Genomic DNA, 20,540 nt, shown 5'->3' on the forward strand with positions numbered 1-20,540 from the left:
TAGTTTAAAAAAAACTTGCCTTTTCAGTTATGGAGTGAATTATTTATGCAAAAAAATATATGGACTATTTATCTTGTCTTCAATATTGGGCATAATTATGCATCAAAACATAGGAAGGATTTTAATGCTACTAAACTATCCTTATCATTATGGCTCCATCACCACATTATAGCAAAAATTTGCATGAATACTGCAAGCTGAAATAATTTCACAAACTAAAAGCTGGAAGTATGAGATAATTTCTCATCCTCCTGACCTCCCCAGCCTACAAGAGACAGAAAATGAGAGATTTGCATGAAAAGAGCTCTTACATTTGGCCCTCCAAAGAAATGGTGAAGCTATTTCTGCTTCCTGGGTGTCAAAGTTTCCCTGAGTTTCCACACCATGAACAGCAAAAAGCTAGAATTAAAGTGAGTGTGCATATAACAAATGTGCCCCATATAAATAAAATGTTGATAAGGAAAGTGAAAAATAAAGATAATAATGAGATGGTGAATAGAGTGAAGGTGTGGTCACCAGTTTCCTACATTCTAGTTCCTTGGTCCTACTCTGGATTTCCTAGGGTATGTAAATCTTTACACTCTGACACTCATTTTTGAAATGCTGCCCTGAATCAGAGAAACCAATGTAGACTAAATCTGTGATTATCCCAGTTTAAGCTAGGAACAGCAACCCTCAGAATTTTGTCAGGATTTCCTCTTGTGCCAGAGTGATGGGACCAGCTGGATACAGCCTACAATGCCCAGGAACAGCCTGAATTAATTGCTTGTTTTGCAGGTGGGCTCCCTTGAGCAAGCAATGCTGGATGCACTGGTGTTGGACAGAGTGGATTTTGTGAAATTACTCATAGAAAATGGAGTAAGCATGCATCGTTTTCTCACCATCTCGCGGCTAGAGGAATTGTACAATACGGTAGGACCAGCCTAAGGCAAATTTTCTATCTCTGTATTCATTGTTGTAGCTCCCACTCATATTCCAACAAGATGATGCACAAAGCAGCCAATATCTGTTGCAGGAATATTCCGGTTTAGAAGTCCATATTGTCTGTTAGTTTTGTCTCTCATGTAATGGAACATGCTGTGTCTTGCCCACCTAATCTGCCATATGTATTTTTTAAGACATGGTTGAAGCCCCACACAATACCAGATGATTTCTGGTCATTGTAACTCCAGTATCACAGACCTGAGATTTAGGCAGGTGGCACTGGTTGGTAAACAGTTACTGGTGAGTTAGGACCTGTAGGAGGTGACAGATGACTCCTGACAGTATAAGCCATTATGCCTTCAGAAAAATCTTGCAACTATTAATCAAATTCAGCCACTAGAAAACAAATAGGCGCAAACTTCTTGGGGTAAAATTATTAATTTGAAGGTGAATTGCAATGATCTCAGGAGGTGTGTTACAGTGAAGGACTTCTCCATGTCCTCACCAAATGTTACAAAAATTATAGTTTTGACTTGTAAAAGCCTGTTTGAAAGTTTTACATCTTTGTCTTTAAAATTAAAGTAGAAGCAATTTGAACCTGTGTGTTTTGAGTTCTCAACTGCAATACACATTCTAGCATTCACATCATTATTGCCTACCAAGAGGAACCAGTAAGTTGGAATTGCTAAGTGGTATGGAAAAATTCTGAAAGTATTATCTAGTTCTTAGTTTTGCTAGTTCTGTCTGTAGGAGAGAGCTTGTAATACAGTGCACAGCCCTACTCAGAAAGTTTTTTTCTACCAGTACTTTACAAAAACCCTGCCATCATAAGCTGTCACGCTGGGCCATTATCCAGAGATAACAGAAGTCAGTTTTGATGATGATGACCAGAAGTCAGTCTTTCAAAAAATATCAAATATGAAAAGAACTCATTAAATCTGTGCAAGATATAAGGGAACAGGTATCCCCTCTACCCTTGAGACAGAATCGCATCTGATCTTCGATCAGTTTAAACTTTGCCTATCAACTAGCATTTATCTATTAAGAATAGAAAGCCTATGAGCTTTCTTACTGCAGACATAAGCATTGTAGTGATTGTACTAAAACCAGTTCTTACACGGAATAAGTTAGAGGAAAGCTTTCAGTTCCACTGCTTTTTGACCTATGAAAGCACCATAAATTATTTATGCAAGATTTTTAAAAGATAGAGGCTGTGAAATGCCTAAACTACCAATTTTGATATATGATCTAATGATTCCATAATAGCCTTAGCACTAAAAGAATTACAAGCCAATTAAAAAATGCTAGGTTACAACACAAGCCTGAGAATGACCTGGAAGCTATAAACCAGTGAATTTGACTTCTGCCATGGCAAATTTGTAAGAATACAATAAAGAATAGAATTCATCAAACCAGGGGATCTATTTTATGTTAAAGAAGAGTTTGTGTGGTTTCTCTAAGAAAATGTTAAACCTTAGTAATCTGTTACCATTTCTGAAGCCAAAATGCAGGAAAATAAGTGTGTTGCACTTGGCCCAACTGCTTTTACAAAACGGTTTTGACAATATTTGAAAGCCTCAAGTGTTATTCAAGAACTATAGCTGTCATGGCATAAAAGATAAGGGGTACTTGTGGTTTAAAAAACTACTTGAAGGATGGAAAACAGAGAGTAGAAATACATGGTTTGTTCTTACCACAAAATGACATTATGACCAGGCTCATCCAAGACCCTGTCCTGGGACCACTGCCTGTTTAGAGATGATCTAAAACATAGTAGCTGCTGAAGGGTTAGTGTTTGCAGGTGATGCAGCATTACTCAGAGTAGGCAAATCTGAAGTTACATGTGAAGAATCACAAAAAAGTCTTATCATGCTCTGTGACAGGGTTACATAAAACTAAGTCATGGCAAGTACAGAGTAGTGTATATATGGAAGCACTGACTCTGCACATATGCAGTGGTCTTACCTATCATTGGTTACAGCCAAAGAGACCTCCCATAAAAGTATCTAAAAATATCATCATGTCAAAAGCACAATAGAAAAGAAATACAACATACAAGTTAAATTGTAGGAGTCTGCTGTAGAAAGTTTCACACATCAAGTGGAGTCAAAAGAAGACAACAAATTCACTGACTGTGCAATGGTGTTAGTGGCTTTCAGACAAGAGATCCTAGATGAAAGGTCAGGCTCCAGGGCTCTCTGAGCGACCAGCAGTGGAACTGGAGATCCTGAGTGCAGGAGGGCTGACACTGAAGGAGCTGGTTTTCCTTCTGCTGTCTCCTAGAGGCTGCATGTTGTGCTGGGCTTCTGCTTTGCCTGAGCTAGGAGAGCAATTTGATACACAGCTTTCAGTGTGGCAGTTCTTGCAGTTTCCCTACTGAAGGTTTGTGTACAAAAGAGAAATGAGGTGCAATAATGCTCTTGTGATATTTAGGTTTGTGGGTTTTTTTTGATTGATTGATTAGCACTGTATAATTGAAGTGATCTCAGTCACCTAATTTTTAAATAACTAAGGTGAGAAAGCCTTTTTAGCATTTACATCTTGCCAGTCTTTGGACAATGCAAAACTATTTTATTCTTCTTTATTTGTCCTTTGCAGAGACATGGACCATCCAACACTCTGTATCATCTAGTCAGGGACGTCAAAAAGGTAAGAGTCCAGTAGACGGTAGGTTGGAGATAATGTTGTGACTGCTTTTTATAGCTAGACACAATCTCTGCTTTGCATGTGCTTTCAGTGAGAGCCTTCTACTTCCCTTGCCATTACAGTATGTCCTGTTTGTATGTACCAAATACGATGTTTTGGCATACAAAGCACTATTAGCAAGTTATTTGGCTTGCTTTCTCTGTAGTTTTAGATGCTTGGGTGGTAGTGTTTTTCTAGCATAATTGTAGGCTCTTACATACCATGTGGATTTATGCTGTTATCTGTATTTTTCCATACCTGCAACTTTTGTCAAAGCTTATTTCCATGTTGTTAGTTTACCTCTGAGCTTGTAAATAGCCCTTTTGCTGTGCTGGATCCTGTTGAAACAGTTTTTTGTTCTGTATTTTGTGGTATTGTATTGTATTGTAGCCATCTTCCTCAGCACAAAAAAAAATTAAAAGAAGCAGTACAGCTTTCCTCTGCACCTCTTACCAAGTTAATTTCAAACATCTTGAATTATAAAGTCATTAAAAGGACCAGACAGAAGCACAGAAAGGCATAGTGACAGGAAGGAAATAAGAAATACCTTTAGCAATGTGTTCAGGATTAAAAGTGTTACAGCAATAGCAATGGATGAAAATCCCTTATCCTCTAAATATATGGATCAAGTAAGGAGATTGAGTCTGCAGCTGACCTTATCAGTATGTACAGATTACAACCTTGCACATTACGTAGATTGGACCTCACAGGTAACATGCTTGAGAATTTCTGTACGTGGGACTAGATAGACGATTGAAAAAGGAATGGAGGTTTTTTGTAAAACTACAGGTTTTGGTAATTTCTTCTGTCACAGCTGAGCACAACTGAAGGCAGCTAGGGGAGGGGAGTGGCAATGCTTCATAAATCATCTTTCTCTTAAATAATGCTGCAGAATAATCAGTAGTTATGTTTAGGGAGGTTCTGATAGTTTTCTTTGGCTAGCATGTTATATTGCATCATTGTTCAACTACATATAGTATATTAAGTGACCATTGGAAAGTGTAGAAAGCCTACAGAGGAAAATGAAACTGTTCTTAACACAGAAGTCCCCTTGGATGGAGCAGAGTAAAGCTAGAATGCATTTAGACTGGCTGCTTCTCTTCAAGCCCAAATTACCAGAATATTTTTTTTCTTACTTAATATGTGCCTTCAGGAGTTTGAAACAAGCATTATTTGTCTTCTTACTTTAAAATATATTTTTCTAAATCTTTGCCTCTCCCAGCATCACTTTTCCAAGTCCTCTTTCAAAGGCGGTGCAATGTGTATGTGGGGTAACTAAATAGTATCTCTTTCTGAGTCCCTAATGAAGGTTTTTATAGGAGCTCTTGAAAAAAAAGGCATCAAAGTAAGCAAAGATTATCAGAACTCATAGGAATATACTGATAGACATTGGCAATAAACCTGCACTATGTTCAATGACATTATTTATTCCATGGTGATTGCTAAATGTTCAGTGATGGACATTTTTCCATAAATGCATTCTTTCTTTCCTCTGATCATATGTGAAGTCTCCAATAGTCCCCACCTCATGAAGTCAGTGTGCACTCTCATGGGAAAATAGTTAAAAGCTTTAAAAACAGTTGGGTGCAGCCCTCTAGTACCTCCATCAGAAAAATGCACCTCTGGGCCTGTATTTCTCATCTTGTCACTAGTTGAGAAACAATCACAGTTCAGTCAGAGGAAAATGACAGCACCATACCCCTGATATTTGATCAGATTCCTTACCGGGCAGCCAAGCTGTAAATCAGTCAGCAGATCTAACAACAGTTTAAAAAAAAACACCTCCTTGGAAATAACTTCTTAATGGACATCACTGTATGACAGTCAAGTGTCTCATCATGCATGAAAACCAGACCACCTGCTGATGCTAGTTTTTTGAGTTTGTATCTATTTTGATGCCAGTTACCCAACCTCTCTGATCTAATTACAATATCACAAAATATAAATGCAAAAATGTGGTGTGTCTCCTTGAGACAACACTTCATGTATATGTACACTCTGTGCTTTATATGCATACAACCCAATTTTAAAACCTGCACTTTTTAAAAGGACATATGCTACAAAAAAAAAATTATGTCTGCATCAGTGTGAATTCTCAAATAGAAAATGCATGCTTACAAATTATAGAAGCACTATTTAATTTACTACTATTGTATTACATAGTCATATAAATCACTAGCAATTTTTTGTTTGTTTTCTGGAAAACCGCCCTGCCTGCTTAATAAAGCAGAAAATGTGAACTCAGGGAGTCACCATATCCTGTTTGTGGCAGCTTGTAGACACATATGTGCACGTGCATAGAAGCACACAGAAAAACATAATACAACAATTTGTTTTCTCTTTGGATATCCAGGTATTGCTGTGAAGACTGTTAGCCTGGGCAGCATATTGTGAAGGCCTGGAGACACAGTCTTAAAGAATTTACAGCTTTAGACTGTAAATTTAGTTGCTTTAGAGACAGCTGTGCTCATATCTCTTTTAGATCCTCTCTGTTCCGTAACTACATAGTTATGTAGGAGACATAGGAGACAGTTCTGGCTGCACTGTTTTCATCATGGCCTTTTTGACATCCCCTGTCAAGGGTACAGAACTTGACATAGAAGGTTAATTTCCTTCCCTAGACGGTACAAACCAATATAACCAGACTAAGCAGGAGGAAATCCCTGTCTGTAAGTGAAGGTTGCCCTCTACAGGATGTTTTTAAAAAGTCCTTCCTTCCCTAGGTCAGCTGGCAGATGAATATCAGTAGAAATTAACAGATACGTTTTTTCTTTAATCCAACAATTGTATATAATCAATATATCTTAATACCACCCTGGGGTGATGCAAGTTTTCAAAGATTAGTTTGGACTGCCACTGTCTCGCTACATTTTCAGAGAACTAACAAGCAGTACAGAGAATTTTGAAAGTACTCTTTTTTTCCTCAGAATGCAAAGTGAGAGGCTTGATACCTGCTGAATATAAAAATGCACTTCAAGTGAAAAAATACTGTAATTGGTTAGGTGCAGCTTTAAGTTGAAGTTTCTTCAGGAAAAAAACACTGCATTAGCACAGAAGAGCTTGTCCGAACATAGATTAAGGTTAGTTGGTTATTAACCAGGGTACCTGTCAGACTCAGAAATCAAACCTGCACTGTCATTCCATCACCTTAGCTGTACTAGCATTAACCCATCCAAATTTTTTACTTTCTCGCAGTGGTTCTGGCCTACTTGCACAGCTGCACCTCATTTGCAAGCAGACTCACCGCTGCCAGGGTAATTTGAGGTGTCTGCTGATACAGCAAGTGCTTTGGCACATGCATAACTCCTTGGACAAGAGTGGTCTGATTAGCTTTACTAGACTGCTCATTTTGGAAAAGTAATTGTGTGTTAGCATGGAGCCATTCATGTGCATGTGTCTATAACGTGTATTTCTGCTGTGAATTTGTGAGAGTTTTTTCAGGAAAATCTTTCAATATTATAGTGGGAGGTTTAGATGCATCTTTTATCTAAGTGACTGTATTGGATCTAAGTCCCTTTATAAAATTTTAGAAATCAGAATTTCATCAAGAAGCTAACACATGCTGATGCCTGTTGTGCTTTCTTAATTGTAAGTATTTTTTCCACTTAATAAGTATCAAAGCATTCAGTTTTAGTGTCTTAAATTAAGACAGCAGGAGTCTGTTGAAGAACTACAACACTGTCTTGGAGCTACAACTCCCACTTCTAGCAGTGACATTGCCCTTGTTCTAGTAAAACTGTCAGTGCCTTAAGCATTATGGAGAGATAAGAATATTTTAGGGAAAAAACAAACAAAAAACATAACAATTTCATTTTTAGATTTACATTATTTTTCCTTAAACAGTTGAAAAATAAAAATGACAGCATTCAAATCCCATCCACCAGGTTGGCCAAAAAGTAGGACAAATGCAAAAGGGTATGTTAAGGGATATTGCTGAAAGACAGTTGGCAGATCATCTTTTGTCACTAAATTAGTTTGATCTTCTGTCCCTTTGCATCCCAGCCCATTGCTAGGCATGGTACAACATAGCACTACCTCCCTCTCACCTTCCTCAGCCTTTCAGTGTGCCCTTTGTACTGTAGTGAACAGGGAGGAAAATAATCATTGCTCTTCCTGGATGAAGTACAATAGGAAGGAATATCTTTGCATCCACTTCATCTCTTCTGCAGAACCAGTTGCCATCTGCTCTCCATTAGCATTTCTCTATTCTGAATCTAATAAGCACATCTGCAGAGAAGCCAGGCAGATATCTGCAGATATACAGATATTTCCAGCAAGACATGACAGTCATAAAATTGCTCTGTGCTAATAACTAACCTTCTTTTGATGACCACATAAAAAGAGCTACAGGCTAACTGTAAGCTGTGCTGTATATCATTATAGGAAATGTGATTATTTTATTATAGTGCACTGGAAAAGTTTAAAGCTAACAATTATAATTTCCTAGTCTTTCTGCAGTGTTGGCTATACAAGGTAATTTTTTACTAGAGTAATCTCTTTTTCTAAGGCTACTGCTTGCAGTTCACAGAAGTCTTATTTACCTCTCTTTCCACCTTTAATTTGTAGTCACATCTCTTGCACAGCATACAGGACAGAGAAGCATTTGTAAATCTGCAGGGTTCTTTACTGTTAGGGTGGTGAGAGACTGGAATGGGTTGCCTTGGGAGGTAGTGAATGCTCCATCCCTGGCAGTGTTCAAGGCCAAGTTGGATGAAGCCTTGGGTGATACGGTCTAGTGTGAGGTGTCCCTGCCCATGGCAGGGGGGTTGGAACTAGATGATCTTAAGATCCTTTCCAACCCTAACTATTCTATGATTCTATGATTCTTAATGACAGCTCTAGATCTAGGTGACCTATTCACAGTTTGCCAGATCACGCCTTCTTTTCTGGTAGGGACCTGATGATTGAACCATTATGGTCTTCCGAACAATTCAGAGGCAGTGATGTAGAGAAGGAGGCAAACTTCGATTTGAGGGCATTCCCTTCCCATTAGCCCTTTCCTCCTGTAAAGCAATCAGAGTTGTACTTGTGGAGCTCCTAAGGCAAGGAACAGAAGAGCAGATGTGCCCACGCTGGGATTTTGTTCTTCCATTGCCAGAGATCCCCCAAGAGCACTTCACCAGCACATCCATGAAACCAGACCAGCCTGAAGTTGTTCTGGCCTGCTTGGTGTCTCAGAAGCTTACTGCTTCTGGAGAATAGAAATGCCCAGTTAACTCAAAGGCAGACTCAGATTTGTATGCAATAAGAGACAATACGTTACTGAGAGCTTTCTTCAAAGCTTTGCAAGCCATAAGTATTAGAGGACTCACAGCCTTATTGTTGCTCAGGCTTGACAGTGGAGAGAAGGAAGGTATGTGCAAGGATGTTCACAATGTGAGGGCAATAAGACATGGACATATTTATCATTCTTTCCCTTGAAAATAAAAGGTGCATGCTGAAGACATTGTGTGTGTAAATATATATATACACACACATATATATAATATTTAACATAATGATAAGAAAGGAAAAGAAATGGAAGAACAAGTAGGTAGATGACTTTTTCAGGATCCTGCTAATGACAGGACAATTCATCTCCTGGGAGACAATCTCCTTGGTACTGCTGGGAATTAGGTAGCAAGACTACTGTGCTTAGAGTGGTTTTCAGTAAAATATGTTAGGACTTCAAGGAGGGTCAATCTAGGAAAATTGCTAGGCCTGTAGTTCTTGAACAAAACCCCAAAGAATTCGCCAAATGTATTTTGTTTATTACAATTTTCATATTTATTTTCATATATACAGATTATTTCCTCATACTAGATGTGGAATTTAAGCAAAAATATGCATTTGTAGAAGAAATGCTAACAGACTCTCCTTGCCTCTAGCAACAAGCAATAATAATAACTCATGCCCTTGTGTAAGTTCTCTAGAGCAGATAATACAGCCCTTTCCCTCTGCCCTTCCTTCCCTGGAACATGGGAAGGAACACTGACATGGCAGGGGGGTTGGAACTAGACGATCTTAACATCCTTTCCCGCCCTGACTATTCTATGAGTCTATGATTCTATGATGGGAAGATCACACGCAGGAACTGATTCCATGGGAACAAATCATATTGCGTGATGTCACTTCACCAGGCCTTGGCAGTACAGAGAAGGCAGTCCAAAGAGGTGCCAGCAGAGACATGAGATGCCAGGAAAGAGTTGTGGGGGACAGATGGTGCACAAAAGGTGCTATCTTGGAGGACTAGTGTTGAGCAACTGTGCCTGACCTTTCAAGTGTGCTGATCCTCATGCTTTTTGTTCTGCAGTCATGTTCCTTGTTTCCCCAGCTGAAGAATATGAGTACTGTGTACTGACATTGTCTTCTGTTACTTCCAACAAGTTCTTCATCTTCTTATTTAACCTGTGTCTTCTTTCCAAGCGAGAATATCCAGGTTTCGGTTGGATCTATTTTAAGGTGAATTAATTAACCAGCCTAATAATATGTTCCTGTTTTTAATTTGTTTTATTCTGATATAATTATAAAGTATATTTAACAACAGCAATAATAAGCATTTGCTTCTCCCCAACCATCCTTCTTATTTTCATTGCAGGGAAACTTACCTCCTGATTATCGGATAAGCCTGATTGATATTGGTTTGGTGATAGAGTACCTGATGGGAGGAGCGTATCGCTGCAATTACACCCGAAAGCGTTTCAGAACACTGTACCACAATTTATTTGGGCCCAAGAGGGTAAGGAGCAAGTTATTTGCAATCTGTATGACAGAACCCACTGTCAGGATTTACCGTAGCTTCTTAGTCGGTTCTGGGCTGGGGGGATATATGTGTACATGCATTCAGTGTGCAGATTCATTTCCATTATGTATGTAGAAGCTGTTTCACCACAGCACACTGCAAGGCAGCCACCGATACAAAATTTTCTTATAAATTTAGTGAAAAAATTATTAGGTGCCGCTGCCCTGATGTGATTAGGACATAGAACAGTCTCATCAGGCTCTAAACTTGTAATTATCAGTAACCGCAACTTTTGAAAGGCAAGTCTTTTGATGTGTACAAATTACACCATAAGGCAACTAAGTTAAACTTGAAAAACTTGTGTTTTGATAGATGCATTTCCTTTCTCATGGCTCATCTTCTTGACTGTGACCTGAAGGTATCAGGGCAAAGAAACACGTAAATCAGAATTGGCTTTATTGGCTGGATGTGGCTCCAGCAGAGTCACTGGGCTCCAGGCAAAAAAAAAAACCCTCTGGTATTTTTGTGGTTTCCATGTTTGATAAATTACAATACTGTGAATCCAAAGTAAGTTTGCTACCATTATAAGACAGAAATATATTTATTGTCATCCGTAATACCATGGACCCAATCCAGCATGAATGAAAATCTGCTTGATGGCTCCCAGTAAGATTTGTACTTCTTTCTTTGCCTACTTTTAACTCAGATTTTAATTTCCTGTCTCAGTTCAGATTTTAGCAATGCACACCATTGAATGTTGTTCTAAATGGCTGCAAAGAGCAACAGCTCTGTGAAACAATTAGATACAAACACCTGAAATGGTTTGGTTTGTTTCCCTACACATTCCTCACTTTTGAGAGGAAAAGTAGTAAGTGTAGCTGCTGGAAGAGACATCCTCCCCTTAATCACTCCATCAAGAAAAGTGTTTGAGTAACAGTTTCACAGATCTCTAACCAGCATATGGAGGAGCTCCACAGCAGTCAATAAAAGTGTGCCATGGGAATGGTTAAAACAATGATATAATCCAGAGGAATCCATTCATGCATTAGCAGTAATTCCTACCTCTTTTCCACATTGTACCTGAACTAAGGTATATGTCTTCTATTGCGTGTTTTGGTGGAATAGGATCAAACTCAAGGTTGAATTAAATATATATATAATTATTTGATTTATGTATATATGTATATTACATTACATTGCATATGTATGACCTATATTATACATTACCTATTATATACTCTGTATTATATGTTATACATCACTTTACACATGCATGTATGTATGTATGTATACACACATACTTGTAATTTTTCATCACCCTTCTGGGAGAAATAACATTTTTCTAACTTTTTTGTACAGCCAAAAGCCCTGAAACTGTTGGGAATGGAGGTAGGCGACCTGTGATAAATCTTAATGTCTTTTCCTTCTTTGACAAATGTACACTATATCAAGATAATTTTTAAATTCACTGTACTGAAGGCACCCAGAGTTGTTTTCAAGTTTTGTATGAGAAATGTGCCACACAAATTGAATTTTTCATCCAGATAACTTTTTTACAGAAGGGTCAGATTAAGAAACATTTCTTAATAAAACTCCAGTGGATAGACAGCAGAAAAGAATGCTCTTCCCCCTCTATGGATCATTTTTCTTGTCACAAAGATTAAACAAAATGTTTCAGTCTGTCAGGCCAAGCAGAATTCCAGTCAGATAACTGTATAACTCTGAAACGTGTTCAGAGAAATGAAGCAGTTGTGGAGAATGATGCAGAAATCTTTACATGGGCAAAATTTCTATTAGTTTTGTTGACAGTTTAGGCTACCCCCATGCTTCAAGGAGATGGCATGTTTTCTTGTTTATTTACTTTATGCAACAGCTTTCATTTTGCTGTCCACAGGTGCAGCACAGAATAGGTCAGCTTATCTGATAAAAGCAATAGGCTAAAATGGGAAAAAAACTAAAGGCAGTAGAAAGAACTAAGTGGTAGAGAAAGAGGGATAAAAATGCAGTACAAAGGCAGGATGGAATGGTGAAAGGAGATTCCCATTCTTTTAAGACCTTTTAAGAAGGTAAAGGGAGGAAACACAACAATAAGCAGGGAGGGAGTCTTCAGCAGACCATAACATCCCCTGGATATGTATTTTCTGGAGGTGGAATGAGGCAGATGCATTACAACAGATGTTATTTTTAGAGTGCCTTCTTAGCTTTATTTTAATGATTGCTTTTCCAAAATGGCTCTGGGTATTGTGTGACTGTGTTCTGTGTGCTTAGGAAGATAGAACAGTTCAGTGACAGTCCAAAGCTCTTTTTCACTTAGGTGTGAGGTTATTGACTTCTCAATTACAGTGCATGGACCAATACTTTTTTTAATTATTTTCCTGTTTTAAATATTTTGTCCAAAATAATGAAGGGGCTGGCCTGCAGGGAATATGTTTGACATCTCAGGTACTGACTCCAATACACTGTGTGAATTGGTTCAGTTTCTTCACTGGTGAAAAAAATTTCTCCATAATTCTCACAGGATGATGTCCCTTTGCGGAGAGGGAGAAAAACAACCAAAAAAAGAGAAGAGGAAGTAGATATTGATTTGGATGACCCTGAGATCAACCATTTCCCCTTCCCATTCCATGAGCTGATGGTGTGGGCTGTACTGATGAAGCGTCAGAAGATGGCCCTCTTTTTTTGGCAGCATGGGGAAGAGGCTATGGCTAAAGCACTAGTGGCCTGTAAACTCTGCAAAGCTATGGCCCATGAAGCATCAGAAAATGACATGGTGGATGACATATCCCAAGAGCTGAACCATAATTCCAGGTGAATTTTCTTTCATGTACGCTTTCCTGGATTAAAAATAAAAAAAAGAAGGGGGTGTGGTATGGTGTGGTGTGAGGGGGGTAGGAGAGGTAGAGAGGCTGCTGACCATGCCTGCAATTTGCTTATCTGTACCTTGCTTCCATTTCTAATTTAGGAAAAATGCAGTCCCTTTAGAGGAAATCTAAATGGCTTTTAAACAGCCTGTCAGACAGAGAAGCAGAGCTGCTAGCAGTATAAGTTCTGAAATGAGAAGACAGTGAAGTATCTGTTTTGCCTATGTGTTCTTCCTGAGGCTCCAAGAGTCAGGCTGCAACTTTTCTCTGTGCTTTTTCAATACTCTTTTCATCCCAGGCAGAACAATTATTGAAATACTAATGAACTTAATGTTGGGCAGAAGTGTTAATTAACCAAGAGCTCCTGCTTTGGTGAGCAAGCCAAGATAATAGATTCCATAGTAATCTTTCCTGATGTTAAAGGTCTGAGACACAGAATTTAGAAAAGGGTATTGGACACTCCTTTTTCCAGGAGACTTGACCACTAAGTCATGGGCAGGTAGTATAGAAGCAATTCTCTAAGCTGAGATAACCAGAGGGTTTCAAGTAGGAAATGTCAGGGAGGTGGGCAGGCAGGTGGGAGCAGACAGCTGGTAGGTGTGGGTGCTCACCACTGCTAAGTCAGGGCACTTATTTATATGCCTATCATTAACCACTCACATTTGAAAATGTGGGTTTCCATTTATACAGTCAACATCACGATTTGCATGATGGAAGGTGATGCCTCCCTTACAGAGGCTGTCAGTTGCAGAGAAATATTTTCTGCAGCAGGGTGCTTGGGTTAATGGGAATAAACGAATGTCCCTCTGTTGCAGGGACTTCGGCCAGTTGGCAGTGGAACTGTTGGACCAGTCATACAAGCAGGATGAGCAACTGGCAATGAAACTGCTGACCTATGAGCTGAAGAACTGGAGCAATGCCACATGCCTGCAGCTCGCAGTGGCAGCCAAGCACAGGGACTTCATTGCTCACACTTGCAGCCAAATGCTGCTCACAGACATGTGGATGGGTCGTCTCCGGATGCGCAAAAATTCTGGCCTAAAGGTCAGTAGTGTTTTAAAATAAAAATAACACTCAGTGGAGTTCTCATAGATTGCAACAAGGTAATCTTCAGAGCCTCCTCTAGTATCAGTGAGAGCTATGAGAATTGAGCCACAGAGTTAGTATGTCACCCTGCCTGGTGACTTGAGGAGTTAGCTAAGGATTTTAAAGATACATAAAGAAAAAGCATGTGTAAATGAATTAACCATTAGTGAAAGGTGCTGATCTGACAACCTTCCCCAGAGCAGGCCAAAGCAATCACTACAAATTTTCTTGCAATCCCCTGCCAGTCTTTCTAATGACTGACCTGAAGGAACTACCTTTGAGTATCTAGAGGATAATTCAATTTTCAAAGCTGTTTAAGCTTTACTTCTACAGATAGCAAAACTGCTAACAAAGTAAATACTGCGAGATAAATTTGTGTCCAAGAGCTGGTATCTTTCACCTTCACCAAAATACTCACCAGTCAGTACATAAACAGGACATAGCTTTTCCTCCCAGATGGCTGAGAAATACTTTCATCAAGTGGTTCTCTCTCCTGCATTAAATGAGTGTGTAAGAAGTGGTAACTGCTCAGCTGTCTTGCAGTATGAAAAGATGTTCAGTAACTGTGAGAATGCTTATGAATACATGCACTGTCATTGTACTAGGTCTAATCCGATGGAAGTAGTGAATAAATGCCTGATAGCATTCTCATCATACTCCTGCAGAACTGTGTATAAATATTGTTCTGCTTACTGATAGAAGGCATTCTCACATTTGGAGACATCTTTAGTGCCTGTTTTTCTGACTTGGCCCATGGTCCCATTGCCCTTCAGGGGGCTGCTTCTGTGTTCAGTGCTTGGCTTTGCAGATACTCAGCTTGGGTAGATGGGGATTAGTGAAGCAATACATTTCCCAAAGCATGTTTTCTTCTTTGCAGCATGCATATTTTAAGCCATAAAATATAGACCTTTCTTTCACAAAGAATAACCAAAGGTAACAGACTGTTTCCTTTCAGCTTCCTGTAACATCAGGGCTTCACAAGGGTCCCTTACTCAGCTTTTAGCTTGTGTTTTCACTGAAGTTCATTAGCAGGGCCTGTTTAAAGCTAAAGCAGTCTACAAGCTATATGAGCAAGAGGCAGCATGGCAAATAAATTTGCAAGCATGAGTAATGAATTATTTCCCATAGACAATTTTCTCTTGCTGAAACTGGCAAATGGATTAACGTGATTCTTTGGAGTCTCACTGGGGATATACAGCACCAGTGGGAGGGGGAGAGGCAATTGCTAATCCAGCCTGTTCTTAAAAATAGCCTCTCTGAGAAGCCAGGTCTGCCTGTAGCCACCTCACCCTTTTGTGACAAGCCAAGTTCAGGAGCAGTGAAGGCAGCTCTTCCAAGGTAGGGCACAGCATTCATATATGCTAACTGCTCCTCATTGCAGAATCTTAATCGGATGGTTACAACAACACATGCTGTCTGTCGATATGATGAACACAAGCAGTCATTGTCTCTGACCTGCCAACAAGCTAACTACATGGTTTCACTGTCATTTAGGGAGAGATTTGTAACAAAATAATTTTCCATGAGATTACAGCAAAACCAGGGAAAGCTATTGTGCTTGTGAATACAGACAAGCCACTTATTTTTGTATTATTATCATAACTTTTCAGTTATGCTACTGTTTTAACTCCAAGCATCATTCATTGCGTATATCCAGTCAAGGTAACAATGGTTTCTTCACTCCCACATCATGAGAGAGGAAAGGCAGAAAAGAATGAGCTGGCATTAACATGAGCATTACACATCTGCTAGGTTACTGAAGCAAAATCTAAGAGGACTGCATAGCTAAGCACATCAGCACGTGCTGTTGCTGGCTTTTCTTTATCTCCTCAGATTCACACATGTTTAAACCTTGACTGCCTGTGTGAATTAAGTATATGGACACAGAGACCTTGAGACCTATTAACCCACTCTGTAGAAATTAAGATTGCTTGTGTGTCATTTACACCAATATTTTCTATTATGTAAAATGCGGAAATTTTCAGGTCCAAAGACTGAACATCCCCATGGTCCCACCTATGTAATATTTTGTAAATATATTCTGGTATGTAATAATATGCATCGGATGAGGAAGCAAATAGAAGCAGTATTCAAGAGAGGCAATTTGCCATAGCATGCACAGCAATGCTAAGAGAAGTCACAGGCTTTGTTTCACTATGGACTTCTGATAACTTTACCACAGGTGACAAATTCAATTGTCATAGAAACTCATGTGCATACATATCTTCCTTTTCCTAAATGTCCTGAGGGGGTTGTTACTTTTGATGCTAACTATCATGATTGTAATTTGTTTGCTGTGATGATTATTGTTATCATTATTATTGCTTTAGGTAATTCTAGGAATTCTACTTCCTCCTTCAATCCTCAGCTTGGAGTTCAAGAACAAAGATGATATGCCTTACATGACCCAAGCCAATGAGATCCATCTTCAAGAGAAGGAGCCAGAGGAACCAGAGAAACCAGTGAAAGAAAAAGAGGAGGAGGACATGGAACTCACTGTAAGTGTTAACAATAAATCACCAGCCTCAGTGCTGTCAGTTTAATATTCCCACCTCTGTAGGTGTTGCAGGCTATCTGATGGCTAAATTTAGCAGATGATAGGATACCACTCTTCACACTTCCTTCTCAACCAGGAAAGATGGCCTCATTGTGCCTTGATGTTGCAGCAGTGCATGGTGGTGCTGAAGCATTATGCTGTGATGTAATATCCTTATACTTTGATTCAATTTGATACTGCATTGTCTGAGTTAATGAGATTTCAGAATTGAAAGAACTCAGCTATGATAGATGAGTGGGCCTCTCTGGTAGACAAGAATACTGCTAAATCTTCCTTTGGGTGGAAATGTCCAAAGATTCATAGAAGCTAGAGATTTTTTTTTTTTTTTCTTTCGAGTAACTTCATTGGAGGGCAAGTAAGTGTGCAAACAGGCAAGAAAAGTATGAAAACGTGTTTTTAAATTTATATTCATTGCCTTGCATACTTACACACATGAATTTTTTAATCCACTGAATACATTGTGAGCAGCTAGACAGCTCATCCCTTATTAGCAGCTTCCGCAGCTCAGCAGAATTGTGAAAGGGAAGACTTGGCTGTGTTAGTAACATAACCTTAGAGGAATAATTTGCATCACAAAGAGAATCAAATAGCTAAAGTTCTGAAAACTATACAAGTCATTAACTTCTAGTCTCTTGATCTCAGGCTCAATTGACACTTTTTTAATTTGGGCAATTATCATATGAGCTGTCATCAGACCTGCCTTAGCTTAGTTTGGTTCATGGTGTCTTTGAAAGGCTGAAAACTCAACCCCAGTTGGTTAACGTCAGGATAGAGGCATGGAAGAAAAAGACATTTTCCTCGTTAATTTTTTTTTTTTTAAGTAAAAAAAAAACCAAAAACCTAGACTGTTTCCCACAGGCAAACAGCAGGAGCTGCCCACAGGACCCCGTCTGCAGGCAGGCAGAAGGACCTGCCTACAGGACCCAATATGCAGGCAAGCCGAAGGAGCAGCCTACAAGACCCACCTACAGGACCCATTTGCAGGCAAGAACCTGGCTGTTGGGAAGGACCAGAAGCCAGAATAGCAGCAATGGCCATTCTCCTCTCGTTAGCTACTAATTGCATTTTACTATCTCTGGCTTCTGATCCAATTATGAAGTGCCTATTCAAATCAAATAGCACTTTGCAAGCTGCCTTTTTCTTGGCAATGGGGAGAAATTTGGGAAGGAAGTAATTTCCATCTTTCTGCAGTTATCCCAGCTCCTGGTTTCTTGTCTACAATGCTGTGTTTCCTATATACCTTCTGACTCCCGCTACAAGAAAGTGATGTGTGAACTGGATCTGCTTTTCCAGATGAGCTTTAGATGTTCCCTCCTTTCTCCCTTTCATGTGCTGACAGTCCTATTTCTCTTCCCTGTCATTGACTCTGCCCTTAACTCTTTCAAATTTGATGCATCATTCTAGTGAAGTTTCAGACACAGCCTTTTCTGTAAAATAAGAACTGTTTCTATGGAGACCAGCAAGTTTAGAAACAATATCTTTGGTACACTACTGCTGACTTAATATTTCTGTTTGTAATCTGCACTGGACTTCTGGACTGCACAGCTTCTTCACCCAGGTGCCCTTCAGTGGTAAGGAGAGATGATTCGTTGCTAGCAAAGAACCCTTTGCACATATTTCTGAGGGTTTAGATGCCATTGCCAGTCATATTTAGTCACCTTCAGGTACCATGTCAGGGAGAGTATTCCTACCTGACATGTTTTAGGTAGAAGAAAATCATTTTAGACTGAAGTTGTGCATTGTTCCAGCCTTAGTCAAATGGTCTGGCATAGGTTAGGTTGGGTCTCTTCTCCACTGATAAGATCATGCCTGCAAGATTTTGGAAAGTTCCTCTGTGAAGTTTCCCTTTAGACACACTTAAATTTACCTTTTTCATAGTTTCATTAACATTAATAATTGATTGGAATATGATATCACAAATGTTTGATCAGTTGCTGAACTCTGGGACAATAGATCAATCACTCAGCCTAAACACTGTTTGCAACTATCGTATACAGAATAACCTACCTATTTTTCTTCACATTTTTTCCTTTTCAGGACAAACAAATAGTTTGTTTTAAAAGTTATTACTTTGGTTTATTTTATTCATTTACTTCACTGGCACATATTTGTTTAAAATATTTATAATTTTTTTCCATGGTTTAAGTTTCTGAGCTTTGTTCGGCTTAAAACTTAAACAAACAAAACTGAATTAAAGCTCTTTTTGGTCAACGTCAGAAGTCCATTTCTGGCAAATTACGTATCATCCAAAAAATCTGCCTAATTCTGTTTCTGATCATTCCCATGGAAAACTTCTCAAGTCTCTGTATTCCTATAATATTATGCCCATATGCAATTATTATTTTTTTTTTAACTACGGCTGAGTAGAGATCAGATCTAGTCAAGCTCTGTTCATTGATTTCTTGTGAAGTCTTCTGCACCCTGCACTGCTAAGCCTACGTGATATTGATAGGCCAAAGGAGACAGTTTCTTGCTCTGCACTTATGCAGAGTGTTGAGGTGCAGGGCCACAACGATTTTTGTGCTGGTTTACACCTCATTTGTGCAGAATAACATGGTCACAGAGACTGTAGCAACAGTGAAGTAAGTCTCTGTAGGGGTGCATTTTCATGCAAGTATGTGTTTGTTTTATGTTCCTCTCAAATGATCTGGTGGGTAGCTGAACATTTGGATATACTATAAAGATGTAATGTTTATTCACTGTAAACTACTTGTTACTCACACCTGCTTTTAACTTCATAACAGATATATGATGGCTGGGCACACATTTCTTTAACACCTAGATGCTAGGCAACAGACTTCCCTTACAACAACTACCCACAGAAACATAGAATCATAGAATAGTTAGGATTGGAAAGGACCTGAAGATCACCCAGTTCCAACCCCCCTGCCATGGGCAGGGACACCTCACACTAAACCATGTCACCCAAGGCTTTGTCCAACCCACCCTTGAACACCACCAGGGATGGAGCATTCACAACTTCCTTGGGCAACCCATTCCAGTACCTCACCACCTTTACAGTAAAGAATTTCCTCCTTATATCCAATATAAACTTCCCCTGTTTAAGTTTCAACCCATTACCCCTTGTCCTATCATAACAGTCGGCAATGAATAGTCCCTCCCCAGCATCTTTATAGTCCCCCTTCAGACACTGGAAGGCTGCTATGAGGTCTCCACGCAGCCTTCTCTTCTCCAGGATGAACAGCCCCAACTTTCTCAGCCTGTCTTCATATGGGAGGTGCTCCAGACCCCTGATCATCCTCGTGGCCCTCCTCTGGACTTGTTCCAACAGTTCCATGTCCTTTTTATGTTGAGGACTCCAGAACTGTACACAATGCTCCAAGTGAGGTCTCAAGAGAGCAGAGTAGAGGGGCAGGATCACCTCCTTCGACCTGCTGGTCACACTGCTTTTGATGCAGCCCAGGATACGGTTGGCTTTCTGGGCTGTTAGCGCACACTGAAGCTGGCTCATGTTCATTTTCTCATCGACCAACACCCCCAAGTCCTTCTCCGCAGGGCTGCTCTGAATCTCTTCTCTGCCCAACCTGTAGCTGTGCCTGGGGTTGCTCTGACCCAGGTGTAGGACCTTGCACTTGGCATGGTTAAACTTCATGAGGTTGGCATCAGCCCATCTCACAAGTGTGTCAAGGTCCCTCTGGATGGCATTCCTTCCCTCCAGCGTATCAGCCGAACCACACAGTTTGGT

The 20,540-nt window shown here is 39.6% G+C and overlaps 1 protein-coding gene across 1 annotated transcript in view; it reads left to right on the plus strand.

Annotated features, from left to right (window-relative positions):
• The window catches only part of TRPM3 (transient receptor potential cation channel subfamily M member 3), a 385,189-nt gene that overhangs the window by 324,302 nt on the left and 40,347 nt on the right, over positions 1-20,540 (plus strand). The window contains exons 11-17 of the mRNA XM_005154951.2: positions 778-912; positions 3,523-3,573; positions 10,187-10,327; positions 11,690-11,719; positions 12,849-13,138; positions 14,007-14,235; positions 16,608-16,775. Of these exons, the coding sequence (XP_005155008.1) occupies positions 778-912; positions 3,523-3,573; positions 10,187-10,327; positions 11,690-11,719; positions 12,849-13,138; positions 14,007-14,235; positions 16,608-16,775 (1,044 nt within the window). The remainder of the gene's footprint in view (positions 1-777; positions 913-3,522; positions 3,574-10,186; positions 10,328-11,689; positions 11,720-12,848; positions 13,139-14,006; positions 14,236-16,607; positions 16,776-20,540) is intronic.

The sequence above is a fragment of the Melopsittacus undulatus genome, chromosome Z (genome assembly GCF_012275295.1).
Source record: "Melopsittacus undulatus isolate bMelUnd1 chromosome Z, bMelUnd1.mat.Z, whole genome shotgun sequence".
Classification (NCBI taxonomy): Eukaryota; Metazoa; Chordata; class Aves; order Psittaciformes; family Psittaculidae; genus Melopsittacus; species Melopsittacus undulatus.